General features: G+C 42.8%; 8 protein-coding genes across 8 annotated transcripts; 3 read left to right on the top strand and 5 right to left on the bottom strand.

Annotated features, from left to right (window-relative positions):
* Nucleotides 1-195: 195 nt before the first annotated feature.
* EAF02_009146 (uncharacterized protein) lies at nucleotides 196-1,463 on the bottom strand (the record flags this gene model as incomplete). Its single annotated transcript, XM_038905194.1, has 3 exons — nucleotides 196-491; nucleotides 547-1,153; nucleotides 1,203-1,463. The coding sequence occupies 3 exons, from the start codon at nucleotides 1,461-1,463 to the stop codon at nucleotides 196-198; spliced, it is 1,164 nt and encodes a 387-aa protein (XP_038755091.1).
* Nucleotides 1,464-2,568: 1,105 nt separating this feature from the next.
* On the bottom strand, nucleotides 2,569-3,639 carry EAF02_009145 (uncharacterized protein; the record flags this gene model as incomplete). The annotated part of the gene is made up of 1 exon (XM_038905193.1): nucleotides 2,569-3,639. One exon carries the CDS (start codon nucleotides 3,637-3,639, stop codon nucleotides 2,569-2,571), a length of 1,071 nt encoding a protein of 356 aa, XP_038755090.1.
* Nucleotides 3,640-4,397: 758 nt separating this feature from the next.
* Nucleotides 4,398-5,867, top strand: EAF02_009144 (uncharacterized protein; the record flags this gene model as incomplete). Its single annotated transcript, XM_038905192.1, has 2 exons — nucleotides 4,398-4,730; nucleotides 4,785-5,867. The coding sequence occupies 2 exons, from the start codon at nucleotides 4,398-4,400 to the stop codon at nucleotides 5,865-5,867; spliced, it is 1,416 nt and encodes a 471-aa protein (XP_038755089.1).
* Nucleotides 5,868-6,196: 329 nt separating this feature from the next.
* EAF02_009143 (uncharacterized protein) lies at nucleotides 6,197-9,489 on the bottom strand. The gene is made up of 3 exons (XM_038905191.1): nucleotides 9,080-9,489; nucleotides 6,993-9,026; nucleotides 6,197-6,939 (listed from the first exon to the last, which is right to left on the bottom strand). The coding sequence occupies exons 1-3, from the start codon at nucleotides 9,387-9,389 to the stop codon at nucleotides 6,449-6,451; spliced, it is 2,835 nt and encodes a 944-aa protein (XP_038755088.1). The 5' UTR covers nucleotides 9,390-9,489; the 3' UTR covers nucleotides 6,197-6,448.
* A 568-nt stretch (nucleotides 9,490-10,057) lies between these two features.
* Nucleotides 10,058-11,952, top strand: EAF02_009142 (uncharacterized protein; the record flags this gene model as incomplete). The annotated part of the gene is made up of 4 exons (XM_038905190.1): nucleotides 10,058-10,072; nucleotides 10,127-10,244; nucleotides 10,303-11,013; nucleotides 11,372-11,952. The coding sequence occupies 4 exons, from the start codon at nucleotides 10,058-10,060 to the stop codon at nucleotides 11,950-11,952; spliced, it is 1,425 nt and encodes a 474-aa protein (XP_038755087.1).
* Nucleotides 11,953-12,546: 594 nt separating this feature from the next.
* On the bottom strand, nucleotides 12,547-14,262 carry EAF02_009141 (uncharacterized protein; the record flags this gene model as incomplete). Its single annotated transcript, XM_038905189.1, has 1 exon — nucleotides 12,547-14,262. One exon carries the CDS (start codon nucleotides 14,260-14,262, stop codon nucleotides 12,547-12,549), a length of 1,716 nt encoding a protein of 571 aa, XP_038755086.1.
* Nucleotides 14,263-15,297: 1,035 nt separating this feature from the next.
* EAF02_009140 (uncharacterized protein) lies at nucleotides 15,298-15,894 on the bottom strand (the record flags this gene model as incomplete). The annotated part of the gene is made up of 1 exon (XM_038905188.1): nucleotides 15,298-15,894. The coding sequence occupies one exon, from the start codon at nucleotides 15,892-15,894 to the stop codon at nucleotides 15,298-15,300; it is 597 nt and encodes a 198-aa protein (XP_038755085.1).
* Nucleotides 15,895-16,328: 434 nt separating this feature from the next.
* On the top strand, nucleotides 16,329-17,233 carry EAF02_009139 (uncharacterized protein; the record flags this gene model as incomplete). The annotated part of the gene is made up of 2 exons (XM_038905187.1): nucleotides 16,329-16,820; nucleotides 16,880-17,233. The coding sequence occupies 2 exons, from the start codon at nucleotides 16,329-16,331 to the stop codon at nucleotides 17,231-17,233; spliced, it is 846 nt and encodes a 281-aa protein (XP_038755084.1).
* Nucleotides 17,234-17,603: the final 370 nt, after the last annotated feature.

Here is a 17,603-nt window from a genome sequence, read left to right as displayed (position 1 = left end):
TGGCGCCCTCACTAGCAAGAAACAAGAATAATGATGAAGACAAAGACATTCATGGTATTCTACAACATCTCCTCTGTTCTTCCTCTGACACACATGTCCTACATCTTCCCAAACAATTGAACATGCATTCCATGATCCCCAAAACGCCAATCTCAAATTATCCCCATGATACTTTTCCCTTTCATATTAACCACACTATTTCTTTCCACCTGCTCTTCTGGCCTTTCCAGGTCGAGATTTGGCACCACCCTTAGCACCACCTCCCTTCATTTTCTTGACCGAGAATCCAGACAAATCTCCACTACTCATGGCATCACCACTCTTCTTAAATCTCTTCTTACCACCATGTCCGAATTTTTCGTCTTTCTTTTGTCTCTTGTTTGGTCCTCCCTTACGATCATTTCGACCACCAGTAGATTTGGTTTCTTCTTCGAGAGCAACATCAAAGAGATCTGCTTCGTTTGTGTTCTCATTGTCGGCACCTTGACGTTCTGTTATTTGTTAGTATATGTTATCAAACTACATTGAAAATGGATTGCGACATACTTCTCTTCAAAGTCTTGATTTTATCCAAAGTTTGTTTCCTTTCTTTATCTCTCTCTTGTAATTTAGCGACTTGAACTTGCTTTCCAAATTTCTTCAAATCTCTCTGTTTCCTTGCATCTGCAGATGCCTTCTTTCCAGCAGCTTCATCGATTAACTTTCTCTTGATCTTCTCCATATGTTCATCGGCCTTTACCATTTCCGCGAAATAATCGGTAGGTCTAGTAAATGAAACACCTTCTGCCTTTAAGAGCAATCGCGCAGATTTGACAGCCTCGAGTGATTGGGAATAGAATGCCAATTCGCGCTTCAAATCATCAGAAACATCTTCGATTTCCGTAGGTTTAGCAGATGTAATAGATTGATGTTCGGAGAATGGGAGATTTGCGACTGGAAGAGCGATTCGTTTGAGGGCTGCGGTAAGAGCAATTGTATTGTTTATGGTGAGACGTTGATGAGGGATCATATCTTCTCTTTCTTCATCTTCAAGATCTTCAAGGTCGGACATGGGGATATCTTCATCGTCTTCGTCTTCGTCATCCTCTTCTTCATCGTCATCTCCACCAAGGGAAGAATCACTATCACTTTCGTCGATTGCTGCGAAGTCAATCTATATGATTATTAGTATTGAGAAATAATGGATTTGAAAGCGCATATACTTCAGTAGGACCATTTCCTCCCTCCTCTTCCTCATCATCTTCACTATCACCCTCTTCAGCATCCTCATCCTCCTCATCACCACTTTCTTCCTCAACATCCTCCCATTCCTGTTCAACCTTTCCTTTCTTCGAGCTCTTCTCCTCAACCTTCGCAGGCTTTCCCTTTCTCGCAAGCTTAGCCTGTTTCTTTTGATGTTGTTTTTGGAAATCGACTTTCTTATCGGCTGCAAGCGCCATCTTCAATTTGCTTTTGGTAACCATTTTGACGGTGTTGTGCACTGTCAATTGAGGATCGAATGTTTTGGTTACTGAGCTTGCGAAATTCGAGATTTATTTTTGATGCGGGAATCTTTTTTTCGAGCTCTGACAAATTATGATTGGCGCTAAGATCTCACCGCCCTGGCATATAATTGTGCAAATTATGAAAGATGTGCTCGATAAAATATTCATTGCATTCAATTTCACCTGTTGATTCGTTTCTATGTAGTATATTTTGTACTCAATGACATGATTTCGTTGCTGAAGCACGACGAAGCATGAGGAAAGTATACGGTTTCATGTCGTTATATCACGAATGTAATCTTCTCATTTGACAAAAATATCGAGTGCTATCTCATTAGCGGATACATATCGTGGCTAAAGAGTCAACTTCCTAACCACTAATATATTATTGTTTTCCCGTCTTCCTCTCACGAGTGAACATCGTCATTATTTGATGTTTCATACACGTGAAATCCAGGTACTTGATTCAATTACCAGGATCTCCAGACTACTGCATCTAACCGTTCGGATCTAATAGCGAACCTGCATCCTTTTTAATACTTGCCCGGCCGGTATACAAGAACAGTACACCACCCAATCTCTACTTGGTGAAATGGTCATCATCTTGGACACAATCAAGGGAGTAATGAATGTTCCTCTGCATAGACAGCGAAAGTACTCTTTCTCTTCGTATCAACGAAAAGGCATGTACGCGTCCCATCATATGACCCATCCGGTAATATTATCCTCCCGCACACGAATACTAGCAGATCGGAAGGCGACAAGATATTTATTACCAGACTTGGTAATAAATTTGATAGTACCTATAGCTCAACGATCATCTGGGATATCAGATCCATCAGACCATAGCCAGCCTTCCACTTCCTCGGATGAGAGCTCTATAAATGAAGAGAAGAGTCAAATAATTCATGTGCTCATTGATCGTCCATGGTGGTTCCCATCTCCATTGCACGTCGAACGTATCCATTGATTTTCGTTTGCTTTGCAAGCCAATCTTCACTTGACGTGAACATCGATAAGACTTTTATAAAACCCTTAAATGCACCTTCATCCGTAAATTAACATTATCATTAAATATAGCATTTCAATCTCCACTAATTTTCGCATGCCGAAAGTATTTCATACCAACCCAAGCAACAACTACCCATACCCAAGCCATTACTGATGTCAAAATAATCAATGCAGGATAATATCCTACAATCGGTAATGTTGGATCATCCTCCAACTCAGGAGGTGCATAAGGAGTTTCTCCAACATCCCAAGCCCAACTCCATACCCCTAGACATGAACCCATACCAGTAACAAACACAATCCATGTTACAATTAGTATAACCCATCCCCACCACTCAGTCTCCGAGTAATCCCATTCAGCATCTGGTAAAGGTAGTGGACTTGCGGCGAGTCCACCTATAGATAATGGAGATTTTTGTTTTTGAGATGGCCGACGACGAACTACAGAGCCTGCACCGGGTGGAAAGTATGAATCTGAACCAGATGATGGTGGTCCACCGCGAGCTGCAGCTGGTAGATTATGTGATGGAATACTGAGTAAGTCCTCTTCGTCCGTGGTAGATGTATAGGTTAGAGTTGGACTCGTGGCTGTCGTTGGTGATGTGACGATATGGTCATTAGCACCCATGGGAAGAGTTTTGATAGGTCGCAGTAGAGTGTTATTATTTCTGTTGGCTAAGCCATCCATGGAAGGACGAGGAGTTTCGTCAGATATCCCCAATCCAAGACCATTCACAGGTCGAATGTTCTCGGGTGAAGCGGGATTTAGCATTGTGTTGTTAGAATATTGATTGTATTGCGTGGAATCAAGAGGAATGGTTTTGGACTCTTTCCTATCTCTTTGAGCTCCTCGACCAAGAAGTGCAACCTTTCTCAATGAGCCTTTTCTTCTTCTGGTCTTCTGCTGTTGAACTGCAACAGCCATAGCTCTACTAGTCGATCTCTTTGGTGACATTGGTTCGTCCCGAGGCGGAGACTCTGGACTGCGAGGCCCGGATAAGAAAGATAGTTTAGACATGATGTTTCCAGATAATGTTCTTCTGTGGCCCCCCTGCTTGGGTTCGGCTCGTATTTCTTCGGGTTCGTTGACTAATTCCCCAGCATGGTCATGTGAAATACCATTTGTACCAACTTCTTTCTCCATAATTTCGTAAATGACTCTGGTAACAAGTGTCACAAAAGCAGATTCATGCCGAGAAGATATAAGTTTGCGCTTCTAGGATGAGTTCTTCACGCAAATGTTGAAGAACGCAAGCTTCGTCCACAATTGTCTGATGGTCGAAGGACACGTGGTTTCGTAACTTCACATTCCAATTCGTGACTGACTCTTCTGTAGTGACAGTTTAAACAAGTAGAGGTAGCAATCTAATTGGCTTTCCCAGATGGTTGCTGAGCGCCTAAGCGCTTGAGGAAATTGAACGTGTTATACCGATGATGAGAGCTTCAGATGTCGATAACAATCAAAATACCGAGTTACGATGTCCAAGTAGATCTGACAATCCAGGATCTTTTAGACCGCCGTATCGAAGGATATTCATGAATATATTCAAATGAATATAGTTTTGATGGTTGTGATGGAGAAAGCTTTGGCTATGGGGTCTGTTTGGTCTAGAGCTTTGCTTAAGCTTAATATCAGACGAGGTTGAATTGAGGTAAAATCTGGCTTACGTAACTCAACCGTCTTGCATAATGCCGGGCGGTGAGACTAATCCCTTGGATTAGATATCCAAAATAGGAAGCAGATAGATTACCAGATCCATTTATATATCACAACCACTTTCCATGACGAATTACGAAACGTTTCGTACCAATTGCGCATAATAAATGGATGAATTGATGATATCTTCAACCAATTGATGAACCGTGTTTTCATGAAACCCCAAATTTATTAAATATCAAACCATGGCTTCAAGCCTTCCTATTCCAGCACCCCCGAGGACACCCACTCCTCCAACTCCTATTCCACAAGAGCAAGGCAGATATACATGGGAACACCAAGATGGCACTTCACGAACCGTGCACTCAGAGATACTTTTGGATCCCAATGCTCTCTCACCTACATTCTCAAACTCAGGTAGATTTGGTTCAATGGGAACCCCAATGTCTCCTCCTTCGGGCTTCTCAAGTCCCAACCTTCAACCAGACGGAATGATGAGTGTACCACCTGCCAGAGGAGCTGCGAATCCTTTTAACTTTCAAACACAAACTATAACAGATGCGCCAGTTGCCAAATCGGTATGCGAATGTTAAGTAATGACATTAGATCTCTTAACTAACAAAATGTACCAGAATATTGGCCAGCGAAGAGGTCATAGATATAAACACAGTAGTGTCTCAACTCAACATCAAATCTTCCTCGAACCACCTCCTCGAGCCCCCCTCGCACTCCCCGCCTCTCTTCCCATACCCACCTTTAAAGAAGCATGGAAAAGCATGTCCAAAGAACAAACTACGCGAATAGCCTGGTGTCTCTGCCACGCTTTGATATCCGCCTTCGTTCTCTATAGCGCCCAAGGTTCTCTCGCTCTTACCGCCCTATCCCATCTTATATTTTTCGATGCCGTATCTGCCACTATTTGTGTCGTGGTGGATGTATTCTGCAATTTCGAGGTTTGGAAACGATCTTCTATCCGTCATCCATTTGGGCTCGAACGTGCAGAAGTATTAGCGGGGTTCGCCATGTCGGTTTTCCTACTCTTCATGGGTTTCGATCTTATATCTCACAACCTAAAACATGTTTTGGAAGGATTAGGCGACCATTCCCCTCATCACCCCCATTCTCATCAACGAGTTAGTCCCGGCTCGGTTGATACCGCCGCTTTACTCTCAATAGTAGCGACTCTCGTCTCAGCAATTGGGCTCAAGAACCACGCACGAATAGGAAAAGCAATGCGTTTCGCCTATATATCATTTCTCCCTTCCGTTCTCTCAAATCCTTCGCATTTCCTAACTCTTAGTTGCAGCACCATCATGCTTCTCCTCCCTCTCTTAACCATTTCTCTCTATATCTGGCTCGACCGTCTTCTATGCACCGTCATTGCGGTCTCCATGTTCCTTCTCGGTGTCCGTCTAGCTACCGCTCAGGGACTCATGCTTTTGATGTCCTACTCCGGTGCTGGAGTTTCAGAAGTTATGAAGGAAATTGAGTCCGAACCAACGGTGTCCACTGTTGAAGAAGCGAGATTTTGGCAAGTACATTATGGATTGTGTATGGCAAATCTCAAGTTAAGAGTCAGGGGCGATGAAGGAAATGTATTAAAATTGAGAGAGAAAATTAAGACCTTGATTAGAAATAGACTAGGGGGTGGATATGGAAAAGGTGGAGGGATGAAGTGGGAAGTGACGACACAATTGGTTGTTGATGGTAAATGATTTTATTGGGATACCTTTTATGTTTTATTCTTCTTATATGAGCCAACGATTATGAGCAATGGTCGGACAGGACAACTGGCGGCCATTAATAGTTATCTAGTTCCAATTCACCTCTTGATGTAACAAGGCGCATCCAAGGTTTTCATGGAAAAGGGGGCAATAATTTGCAGTGCATATAGCATTGATCACATTAAATATACCATTGTTTGCATACTCATCACGATATATTGCTCCAAATCTTCATCGTCTCCCACATATTCGAATCTTCACATTCGAGTCTAGGACACGTACACGTGAAACAAAATGAACGCAAAGTAAGATTGAGAATAGAACCAAGAAAAGTCATTGCATTCATCATCATGTCATGTAGAGCGGATAAAGGAATAGGTATCTCCTCGACAACCACCACCAAACAACCGTCAACCCCAAGAAGGATATACAATATTTTCGTACTATTCCTTTTCAATCAATCCCTAACGCCGTGAATATTCATTGCTTGCTTTCGCTTGCTCGCTTGCTAGTAATTCTTCATCAATCCAACCTCCCCTTCACATTCCATTTTCGCCAAAACGTTCTATCAACTAAAATAAACTCCATCCACCCCTTCCATTTTCTTTTCCACCAGGTCCCCTCACACCCTCCTTTCCAGGTCCTCCTCTCCCATTTTTGGGTCCCCTCTGAGGTCTTCTTGCCTCCCCATTATCCAACTCGCGTAAATCTCTCAGCCCTTCCATTTTCCCCAAGACCAACTCCAATAACTCTTTCCTCCTAATGACCTCTAGATGTCTCTCAACCTTCTTATCCTCTCTCGCAAACTTCTCAACTTCTTCTTTTGTTAAACCTCTGCCTAATCTTTGATCCAATTCTCTAGGGAATTGGTAGAAAAATTCGGAGAGAAGTTCGACGTTCAGAAAAAGGACAGCAGTTGAGGTAAGTTTGGTGGAGACGACGTCGAGGAAGACTTCGGGACAATAGTACTTGTTTTTTAGGGAGGCACATTGGGGGGATTTTAGGGCTTTGAGTCGAAGAGCAAGGAGGGTAGAGCGATCGCGGAGAAAGACGGCTTCACGACCTGATTGGAGTGTTAGCAATTTGCATAAAAGATAGAAGAGGATATGAAAATACCTTTTTGCAATAAAGCAGAACTGAATCCACCAGCACCACTAGCGTCACCATCAACAATAATTTCACCCTTTCTAGCTTTATCCACAAAACTCATCACATCTCTCAACTTTTTTCTTCCACCAACGTGTTGCTCCAAATTCTTAGATGCATCCTCACAAGCTTTGAGTTCATTCTTCAACACAGAGGTGACATTTTCTCTACCTCGTGACCATTCACTGTCTTCAACATCGATTTCAAACTTATATGGCTTTATACAGTTCTCAACTTGATCACTTGTACTATAGAACCTCTCGTTCAAAATACCAGCTGCAGCATCGGTGATAGCTTGACGAGCGAATGGGTGAGCTGCAAACGTCGATTGAGATATTAAACGATCAACATGGCTTTGAATTGCATTGGCTACAACTTGAGTTGCAAGACGACCAATACCGAGTTTAGTGAGGGCAGAGGTAGAGGCATCAAGTTTACGATGCCAGAAAAGGGAGTCTGGGTCAGCTGTTGGGAGCTCGGCTAGTGTATTGGGTTCTGGTGATGAAGGTGAAAGATCCGAAATAGGTCTGTTCCAGTAACGTGCTGCTAAAAGATCTAACACTCGTTGATCAAGCTCTTCTTTTAGCATCTCACGAACTTGTGGCCGTCCAAAAGTTTCTGCAAATTCCTTAAATGAATGCTTGAAAGCGTCTAGACTCTCAGCAAGGTAAGATTCTGCAGATAGAGGACGGTCGTTATATTGAACTTTGAACTCATAAGTTGCTTCTTCAAGCTCTTGGTGAATGGCATCGCTAGTAGTTTGAAGACTCGCCGCCATGGTTTGTTCGAGGACATGCATGAGCTTCTTACGGAGAGTGGTAGTGCCAACATTTAGTCCAGCATCAGGTCCATACTCCATAGGGTGAGATGAAAAGAATGCGTGCTCATTCTTGATGATGGCTTCCGAGATGCTTCCATTTCCTGCTTTGAACAATGATCTAGTTTGTGATTGTTGTGGTGCTCGTGACACAACACCAACATAACCGAGTCTTAAGGGGTATTTTCGATCATTGAGGATGGAGACTCCTCTGGCAGGATCGACAAGGTCCATCTTTGTGATGACACCAATAGTACGTTCACCTCGTGGATCAACTCTTCGACTTGCTCGCAAAGCAGTCGAATTGGCTAAATCCACGTCTGCAGCAGAAATAGCAAGAATGACATTGGGAGGCTGAATGTACTTGTCGCACAAATCGGCTATTTTCTGCTTCAATTGCGCGGGTTGATCTTCACCAACAACCTGAATATATCCAGGAAGATCGATGAGGGATAGATCAGGGACATGGGGTGACGAGATGGTCAACTGAATTGGGTCATCTGAAACACATTCTGTGTCAGGAACGGCCAAATTCAATTCCGTCAATGTCCTTTGGATATGTGAGAAGTCGGTAATCTTTCCTAGACCAAGAGCAGGAAATTCTCCATATTCCGCCTGTGAATCAGGGGTGTTGACGAGGGTCAACTCTATGGGTCGCCGTGTGACCATATTTGAACCCTTGGGTAAGAATTCGTGTCCTACGATTGCTTCTAGCACAGAGCTTTTCCCCGATGATTGTGAACCAATAACCACAATTGATGGTAAAGTAAGAGCGTTTGACTGTCCCACAGTCTGCAATATAGTTCTGATCTCAATCATTTTTTTGGTCAAAACCATCATTTGGTCATCTCGGGCAGCAACTGCTGGAGATCTATCGTCTTCTGAATATTGATCATATCCGTAGGCGGCAGCACTTCCTGCTGCAGCTGCAGCTCCCATTCTACTTTGTTTAGGTGGTTCCCCGCCAGGGCCCCCACCCCCACCTCCACCATTTCCTTCCCCAATCTCTTCATGAATTCGTAATACCTTTTGCATCCACTCAGGCAACTCAACAGATTCCTTTGTTTTCTCCCACCCTGATCGTGTTTGACTTGCAATATCTTTTGCACTGCCGAACAAACCGCCTGCTACTCCAGACACGGTATTCGTTGTTGAGTTGAAGATGTCTGCAACATAATTACCAGCCTCTGCAGATGTCCAAAGTTAGCACGCTTTTAACAGGAGGGGCGGATAAACTAACGGGTAGCCTGGTACTGAATATATGCTAAACCACCAACAGTCACTCCAGCGAAAAGAGCAGGTATTCTCGCAAACTTTAACAATATGTTTGGTAGGATGCGAACAAATGAAGCATTTCGAACGACTACAGCATTAGAGAATGGTGTATGTCCCGCTGGCCATAATCTTCCTCTTGCAATACGAACGGCAGATTCTGATCTGAGTAGACCACCAGCGGTAGATACCGCCTTATGATGGAAATGTCTGGCAGATTGTGAGTTGATACGTTGAGCCGCGGGCAGAAGCCTGGCCGATAGCAGCCTCCCACTCATACTGGGCAAACTTAAGATTGTATCAATCCTTTAGAAAAATGTAAAATCATGAGGCAATAAATTTCATTCTGCTGGTTTTGTTGTCCACTTGGTATATGGGTGTTTGAATTCCACATGTTCTTGCATGAATAACCTTGGAAAGGTCGAATCAGAAGTGGCGTGCAATGTCTGTGGCTGGTGAGTTGTGATTGTGGCTTGATAACGAACTTCAATTTTGGCGGGCGGCTGAAAGAGAATGGATGAGATCAAAGGAAACGCCCATAATGTCCAGCCTTGAGGGGTTATCAGACGATAACAACTCCACAACAATTATAATATTTTGTTTGCTAAATTTCCTGTATATCCTCAATTCCTAGTTGTACATACTCTTGGATCTACAAATCATCAATGAAACTACTGCCGAGATTGGAATTTCTCAACTTGCTTCTTTTATTCGTTGGGCTTGGATCTTAATTTATGTCTCAGCACCCAACAGATTACGCCATACCGTTATTTCCCCTTCAGCCTCGCGATTGCTCCCTTGAGTGCGAGCAAACAACTCCCAACGTTCCTTGACTTGTTAGCAACAGATATTACACGGTCATATCCCGTTTGTATTCATTGAATTTTCGGAGAGTTGCGCCCAAAGTATCGAAGTCTCAAGAACCTAAACCTCGACGAAAGACAAGATGTGTCGCTTTCTGGTGAGCCAAACAACTCCAACTCTTGGATAGCAGCAGAATACTCATGATAGTAAGGTATATAAAGGCTCAGATGCCATCTTGCTTTCTAAAATCATTTTGGAACCCACCCACTCAATTCTAAATCAGTCTTTCGACTCTCGCCTTCGTTTGGACATGAGAAGACCTCACAATGGTTAGTAGTTTCTGATCTTCGTGTGGTTCGTGAACACGGTGACTCATGATGTTTGCAGGCGATGGATTTGGTATTGGATATTACACAGAACCTAAACTTGGACCTGAGCCATGTATATTCACATCTACTATTCCTGCGTGGAACTGCATCAACCTTCAACGAATTGCTTCAAAGACCGCTTCACCACTCATATTTGCTCACGTACGAGCTACGACCGAAGGATCCCTCAGCGATGATAATTGCCACCCTTTCTCCCACGGGAGTCTGATGTGGATGCATAATGGTGGATTGGGTGGTTGGAAACACATCAAAAGACGCCTGGGTGAAAGACTGGCCGACAAATGGTATCTTGGAGTTCACGGAGGAACCGACAGTGAATGGGCATTCGCATTATACCTGGACACACTCGAGAGAATGGGTCATAACCCAAGTGCTCCACCAGCCGAGGGATTTGGTCCAACTGTTTTAAGGCATGCAATGCTAGCTACCATCAAACAGATCAACGATTTCATTGCCGCAATCCCAGAAAAGACAATCGAGGAAGAAAATTTGGATATTCGAAGCTTGTTGAATTTTGCAATAACAGACGGACATAGTATTGTCTGTACTCGTTATGTCAGTAGCAAAACCGATGAGGCAGCTAGTCTGTACTACTCTTCCGGCACTACATGGGAGGACAAAAGTAACAAGGGCGAATATCAAATGGATCGTCGTGATAAAGGTGCTGATATCGTCCTCGTTGCAAGTGAGCCGTTGACATTCGAAAGAGGTAACTATTATCCCTTATTTCCTACTTCTGTATCCCGTACCCCATTCATCTTGCCAAGGGCAAAGATGAAAAGCGGCAGTTATTGCCACAACCGAGTTTTATTGGCTGAAGACTTTTGTCCCGTGAAGATCACCCAAACGAGAAATTAGAATTGGAAAATCGTCTTTATGTTGCACATCAGCAGATAGACGAAGATCAGGCGAGGATTGAAGCTCGACTAGTTCTTGTGGTGGCTAGAGATTTATTTTTCAAATTTCTTCAGGGGCTCACGTCAAAATCCTGCATTTTCATTTACTCGCTTGTCTGATGGCACTATTACTGCAGCAATGTGGAGTAGACATTTCTGATACATTTACAGAAAGCTGGGTGACAGTTCCAACCAACTCCACTTTGACAATTCACAAGCAAACTGTTATGGTACATCCAATTATCGACGAGTATTATAACCACAACCCATATCATTCGCGATCCTCTCAATTCGTTACTGATAAGGGTCTCGTCACCAATGAAAAATCAACGCCAGCTCCTACACCAGCTCCCACTGGGTCTACACTATTACATCAGTCACTTGCCAGAACAATCAACCCATCATCAGCCATGTTATCACCAAGAGAAAATTATGATCCCAATACGGTGAATAACGCATCTCACACCTCAGCAATCTCAGATATTAGACATGCCACACCCGCAGCATCTCGTCCCTCGATTTCTTCCAACAAGTCTGGAGAACAAGGCAACACCAAAAAGAAGCGAGCTGCGGCTCCTGCTCCTGCAATCGTACAAATACCAGCCAACACAATGAATGCTGGTGCATCAAATGGAACATCAGGAGTCGATTACATAGATATGCCTGATACGCCAGAACTGACCAAAAATTCTGATAGCAGAAATAAAATAGCGCAGTATTTCCCAGAGCTGGATAGTATTGATCGGAATTGAGCCACAGACTAGTTAAATCAATAGTCTCAATTGGGTTGCATTTTAGGATAGGCAGAGCGAGGTAGTGGTATTTGGGCTGGCGTCAAAATTAGAATGGGGAGTGCATCGGTTGCATATAGAGAAGGGCGTTTAGTGCGTGATGTAGGATATCCCTTTGGTAATTGCAATTTTACGTTGGTTTTGCAGATCGTTTTTGTTTTTTTAAGTTGAGTCATCTTTGTCGTACGTATCTTTTTCAAAATGTATATTTGTGAATACCCTCAAACTTTCGAACTCTTGAATGTGTTCAGTGAATATCCAGCATTGAGGATCCCGATGATAAAGGCTTCAAATATGTTAGGAAAAATTCTCCTACTTCAAAGATCCATTTATTCAATAACCAAGTCACTCCATCCTTAGAACTTCACAAGTACTCCTAAACAGATAATCACAACTAAAGTCACAACACAAAAACGATTCCTCACATTCCTCAAAACAAAGACCCGCTTGTATAATTCCTACAATTCTAACAGCTAAAACCTATGCCATAAAAGTAATCACCCCACGCTGATCAATACACTCAATATCCAGCTCCAAAGACCCCGACCCAGAAGCTCAGTAATAATTAGACCAACCACTATCATCATCGCTATCCTCGCCATAATAATCATCCGAGTCCAACGATTGCTGCGGTGTCAAATCTCGCTCGTTCACACTCCAATCAATCATTTCTACCGATAATCCCTTGTGTAAATTGAAATCTCCACATTCGTATTCTCCCAATCCGTCGTAATCGAAGAGCGCCTTTCGTGCCGTCAAGATTTCGAGATATTGTTGATCGCACATATCGACCGCCGTGCTGAACTTTGTGACGAAGTGGCGGATTTTGCCGACTTGGTGGTCTGTCATTAAGTGCTTGATCAGACGATCACGTGGTAGGTTTTTGTAGTGGCTGTTGTAGAGATGATGTTGGGATTGAATTTGGGCTTCTATCGCAGAGGTTAAATGTCTTTTGAAAGCTTTGACGTAGCGCTTGAGGTATACTAAAGCGAGGCAGATCTTTTGTTCCCTGTTTGGATCTCGCATTTCCCATGTATTGTTTGAGAATCCTAATTGTTCATTCCTTCTCTCGACAGCATCGAATATACCGCCGGGAACTTTCTCTGTCTTTATAAATGTCGTTAGTTCATGATTTGCATTCATGATTTGATTCCATTGTCGCTCGAGGTGCGTAAGGGCGTGCTTGCGATGTTCTTTGAATGTCCATTCGTCTTCGCCTGAGTTCATGACAGCGTCTTGACAGTTGCGAAGTTCGAATTCAAGTGGATGAAGGGTTGGCTCGATAAAAGGATTGAAAGAACCTGTATCGAGGAACTCAGCGTACTCAAGGCACCTAGGATCAATCCGTGTGATATCCTCTCGTCTTAAGCCCATTTGCATTTTGTAAGGTTGATACCGCTCAAAAGTTCGCGCGTAAGCCACGAGGTTCTTATGCATCATGTGTTGGATATCAAGGGGTTGTTGACCGGTTGTAAGTGTTTCTATCTCCGTCTTCAAGTCTGTAGGAAGTTCCCAGTCTGCTAGAGCTTCATCTCCCTCTGTAAATTTCTTCACCAACCCATCATCAGCGAGTTGAATGACATCGGGAACATCGGTCGCGCAAGCTTCTTTGATTGCACATGTCTGGATATTGCGGAGGATTTTCAAAGGCTTCAAGATCTGTTCGTAGCTGTCGAAAGAATAATGGTTGTCCCGACCATAGTCCAAGCCGCAAGGCAGAATCAAGAGTTCCAACGATATCGGAGGATCTTGAGAGATGACTTCGCAAAAGTCACGTAAACTCCAAATTGGGTCCCAACTGCCACCAGAAGATGTGAGTCTACTAACTACCACCCGCCACTTGCGAACTCTCGACACAGTAGAGCAATTACCAAGATTTGGAATTGGAAATGGCATTTTGCTTTGGTTGTTCTGGTATCTCATAAGAGGGCATAGTTCCACCAGAGGTCCTTCAACATACTGTACGGCCGTTGGATTTTCATCATCACTTTCTGCACCCATATCCATAGAAAGGTGATTATCAACCCGAAAGCATGCGATGTAGAAGGTATTTTCTTTGTAAAGAATATCCAAGGCCTCGACGTAAATTTGATGGCAGACCCTCAATAACTGTGGGGTTAAGTCGTATCTTGTATCAGCTCCATAGCTCGCACTTCTGGATACAGAATCTGCAGTGCCCAGAATCTTTTTGACTAGTAGTTCTTTGTAGATCTGAGTCCTGATTTCTAGAGGGACCTTATCTAAGAAGAGACAAACGCTGTTGGAGGCCATATTTAGGATTTTGAATGGTGGGTATTATTGAAAGAATGGATCGAAGTATGATTGGAAAATGATTGTCGAATAAAGTTGTAGTAGTAATATGAGAGAAGTTGCGAGAAGAAGAGAATTAATGTTTGTCGTTCTGTAGCTTGCCACCATTTCGGGAAGCAGCTCTGTTGGTGGAAAATAATGGTAAGAGGTTATTTGGAAAGGAAGAAATATATTCTCACCTTCGTCTTATAATATTCTCTCTACAGTCTCTATATATCATTGTATTCCAATTTGATATCGATGGTAAAGTGAATCAAAACCATATTTCGAATGTTTGTTGGTGAGGATAGATGGAGGTTATCGAGTGTCTCTGCAAAAAGCTCGTTTGAAATCTTCAACCAATCCCAAGAGATTCAATTCACCCGAGATTAAACTCATTCAGACACTAAAATTGTGTAGAATCTCCAAAAGAATTTACAACTTCTGTTTATCTTCATCAGGGAGACTTCAATCAACCGAAAAAGTGAACTCCCTGGTAAGATTGGAATAGTCTGAAATCTTCAACTTCCCTTCTGCACATGTCCGTGAATCTAGAAGTTTTGCTTAATCTTACAGATTCAGCTCGCTTGGAAGATTAGATTCATTTCAAAGAAGGATTCACCAAGGACTATGTGTCTCTTTAAAAGACTGGAAAAATTATGTACCGGGAAATTGGTTGATGTTGAATGCTGATAAAAGGGACTGCATTCATCAAGTTGGAGCACAACTGACATCCCATAGATCATGTAGTTGGCCTGGTAAAGGTGTATTTGCCGGGGCTGTTCTCACGCTTTGCTTGCGTTGGATTTTTGGTTGAAAGATCCAATGTTACCTTACTTTACTTGCATCGTGCAAGTTGCATGGTAACTTGTCATCTGAAATATACGCAATATGCAAGCTCCAGTGTGCAAGTTTTCATGAAATTGGCTTAACATCACAGCTGTATAGCCATCCATTTCATATTCAAATATTGAAGTGAGGATGAAGCAGAGGTAAGTACAACTTAGATAGAGCATCTCAACTTCCATCCCAAGGCTCGCCGATGACATTACTCTTCTGGCTTTGAAACGGTGCAACATCAACTTTCTTTGGCGTCATCATGACTCCCTGCAACCATTCAACATATGCAGGAAAACCAGTTACGCTCCCATAAATCCTTACTCTCTTCACTCCTCGCACACCCTCAAAGAGTCTCAGAACCTTATAATCTGAACCCCTAAACGTAGATTGTTCAACCCTTATTGTCAATTCATCCACCTCGCTAAAAGCTTCTTCTGCTTTCTTTGCAGAGAAATTCGGATCGCAATCCAGTCGAACAATTATATAGTATTTTTTGATATTAGATATCAATCTGGAGGAGCTGATAGTATCATATTTCCAACGCAAGCGCGGTAGTCCCGTAAGAAGATTGGGATGTGCTATGAAGACATTGCTACCGTAGAGGATTTGTTCGGCTTCATCATGGACTCTTCGACAGACGGATAGAATTTGTGGATATATATGTGGATCACTTCCTAGACGACGGGGTATTGATATGGATGGGATGATGAGGAGTAATTGGTAGATGTGATTACGAATTTCTCCTGGGAGGTCAAGGAATGTGAGGGGCGTCATGGTTTGCGAAGCACTTCTTCTATTGTTGAGATCGCAACCTCGATGTACTGATGTGAGTTTATATGGGGATGTATGAAAAGGTAGAGATGTTCGTTGGAATGTTTTCGTTGAAGTCTCTTCGAATAATCAACGATGTTTACGAGGTCAAGTGTTTTGTGAAGTGATACACGGATAAAGGGATCTCATCAATCTGATAAGATATCAAATTTGAGCACTGACTTTTGCGATAAGATCAAGATAAAATCTCGCGCTACAATCCCGGCTCCCGCCGGGATCAAACTGAATCATTCAATGTTACTCTAAATTTAGTACGTGCTCACACGTGATAGTTTACTTGGATGAGACCTTGATCATGTTGTCTCTTCATTTACAGATTGCTTTGACATCGATACTCTCATTTATAAATTGTCGCCATCCATGACATATTCTTCATAATGACCACTGCATTCCTTCAGTTTCTTTCCTATTTGTTCGGTTGGATATACACAACATGTTGGTCGCTATCTTTTTATCCCCAACCAATCTTGAACTTTAGGCGCAAATCTACTTCAGGAGCCGCAATCGATTTCCCGTTCCTCAACGTGCTAGGCTTTGCTGCATACTTTGTATCTACAGTCTCATTCCTTTATACGCCAGAAATCAGACGTGAATATGCTTTGCGAAATAATGGGCATACCCCGACTGTTCAATTCAATGATCTCGCTTTCGCTGTTCACGCCCTCTTCATGTGCTTTGTCATGATATCACAATATGAACCATCGATTTGGGGATTCGATAAACGAGGTAAAAGGGGCCCCGGCGCAAGAGTTAGCAAATCTGTCATGGGTTTGTCGGTAGCATGTATTGTTGGAGTAGCGACTTCGGTGGTTATTGTCATTGCGCGACAGGATGAAGATGTTGTAAGAGGGTGGGCATGGATCGATGTGGTAAGTTGAGGTTAAGCTGCGTCATTTGGTTACACTTGTGCTAACATCACTTTTCACAGGTTTATGTCATATCATATGTCAAACTAGTTATCACGACTGTTAAATATATGCCTCAAGTTCTTACGAATTATCGCAACCGATCCACCACTGGTTGGTCAATAGGGGGGATACTACTGGATTTCGCAGGTGGAGTCCTATCGATTTTACAATTGGGGATTGATAGTTACCTACAGGGAGATTGGTCGGGAGTAACGGGCAATCCAGTTAAACTCATGTTGGGCAATGTGAGCATCTTCTTCGATGTCATTTTCATTGTTCAGCATTATATTCTGTACAAAGGCAATGGAGGTGATAAACCATTGGATGAAGAAGATCCTTTACTCGCGCCGGATCGGGAGCAGAGAATTGAATAGAGACGAAGAGACAGGGAGCAGAGAATTGATTAGAGAGAGATGAAGAGATAGCGAGCATTTCTCCATGGCGTTATAGATACCCAGCGGTTGGATTATGAATAGAGGCGGACAATTAGTTATTGGATTTCAATGTAAGATATTAGCGCTTATCTAGGTAATTACAAATATATTACCTTGAGGAGTTGCAAGGTCAACAATTCTTATGCTCGCCCAAGTGGCTGGCATAACTTCATCATGATATGCAACCTAAATCAATTATCACATCGATTTGCTGTCGTGCACTGCTCAATGCTTAAAATAAGAGTTTCTAACAATGGTCATCTATTGAAAATGGAGTGGCCTTTGTTAGAAACGGAAATAGATATGGCAC

Source organism: Botrytis sinoallii (genome assembly GCF_014898435.1).
Source record: "Botrytis sinoallii strain Bc 23 chromosome Unknown BSIN_018, whole genome shotgun sequence".
Classification (NCBI taxonomy): Eukaryota; Fungi; Ascomycota; class Leotiomycetes; order Helotiales; family Sclerotiniaceae; genus Botrytis; species Botrytis sinoallii.
The sequence above is the reverse complement of the archived record's forward strand: the minus strand, read 5'-3'. Positions and strand labels throughout refer to the sequence as shown.

Excerpts from the sequence above, each read along its gene's own strand:
- EAF02_009143 (XM_038905191.1), bottom strand. The coding sequence starts at position 9,389 with ATGAGTGGGAGGCTGCTATCGGCCAGGCTTCTGCCCGCGGCTCAACGT. Across the intron at positions 9,027-9,079 it reads TATTCAGTACCAGGCTACCC|AGGCTGGTAATTATGTTGCA; the intron begins GTTAGTTTATCC and ends GGACATCTGCAG. Across the intron at positions 6,940-6,992 it reads TTCTGCTTTATTGCAAAAAG|GTCGTGAAGCCGTCTTTCTC; the intron begins GTATTTTCATAT and ends CACTCCAATCAG.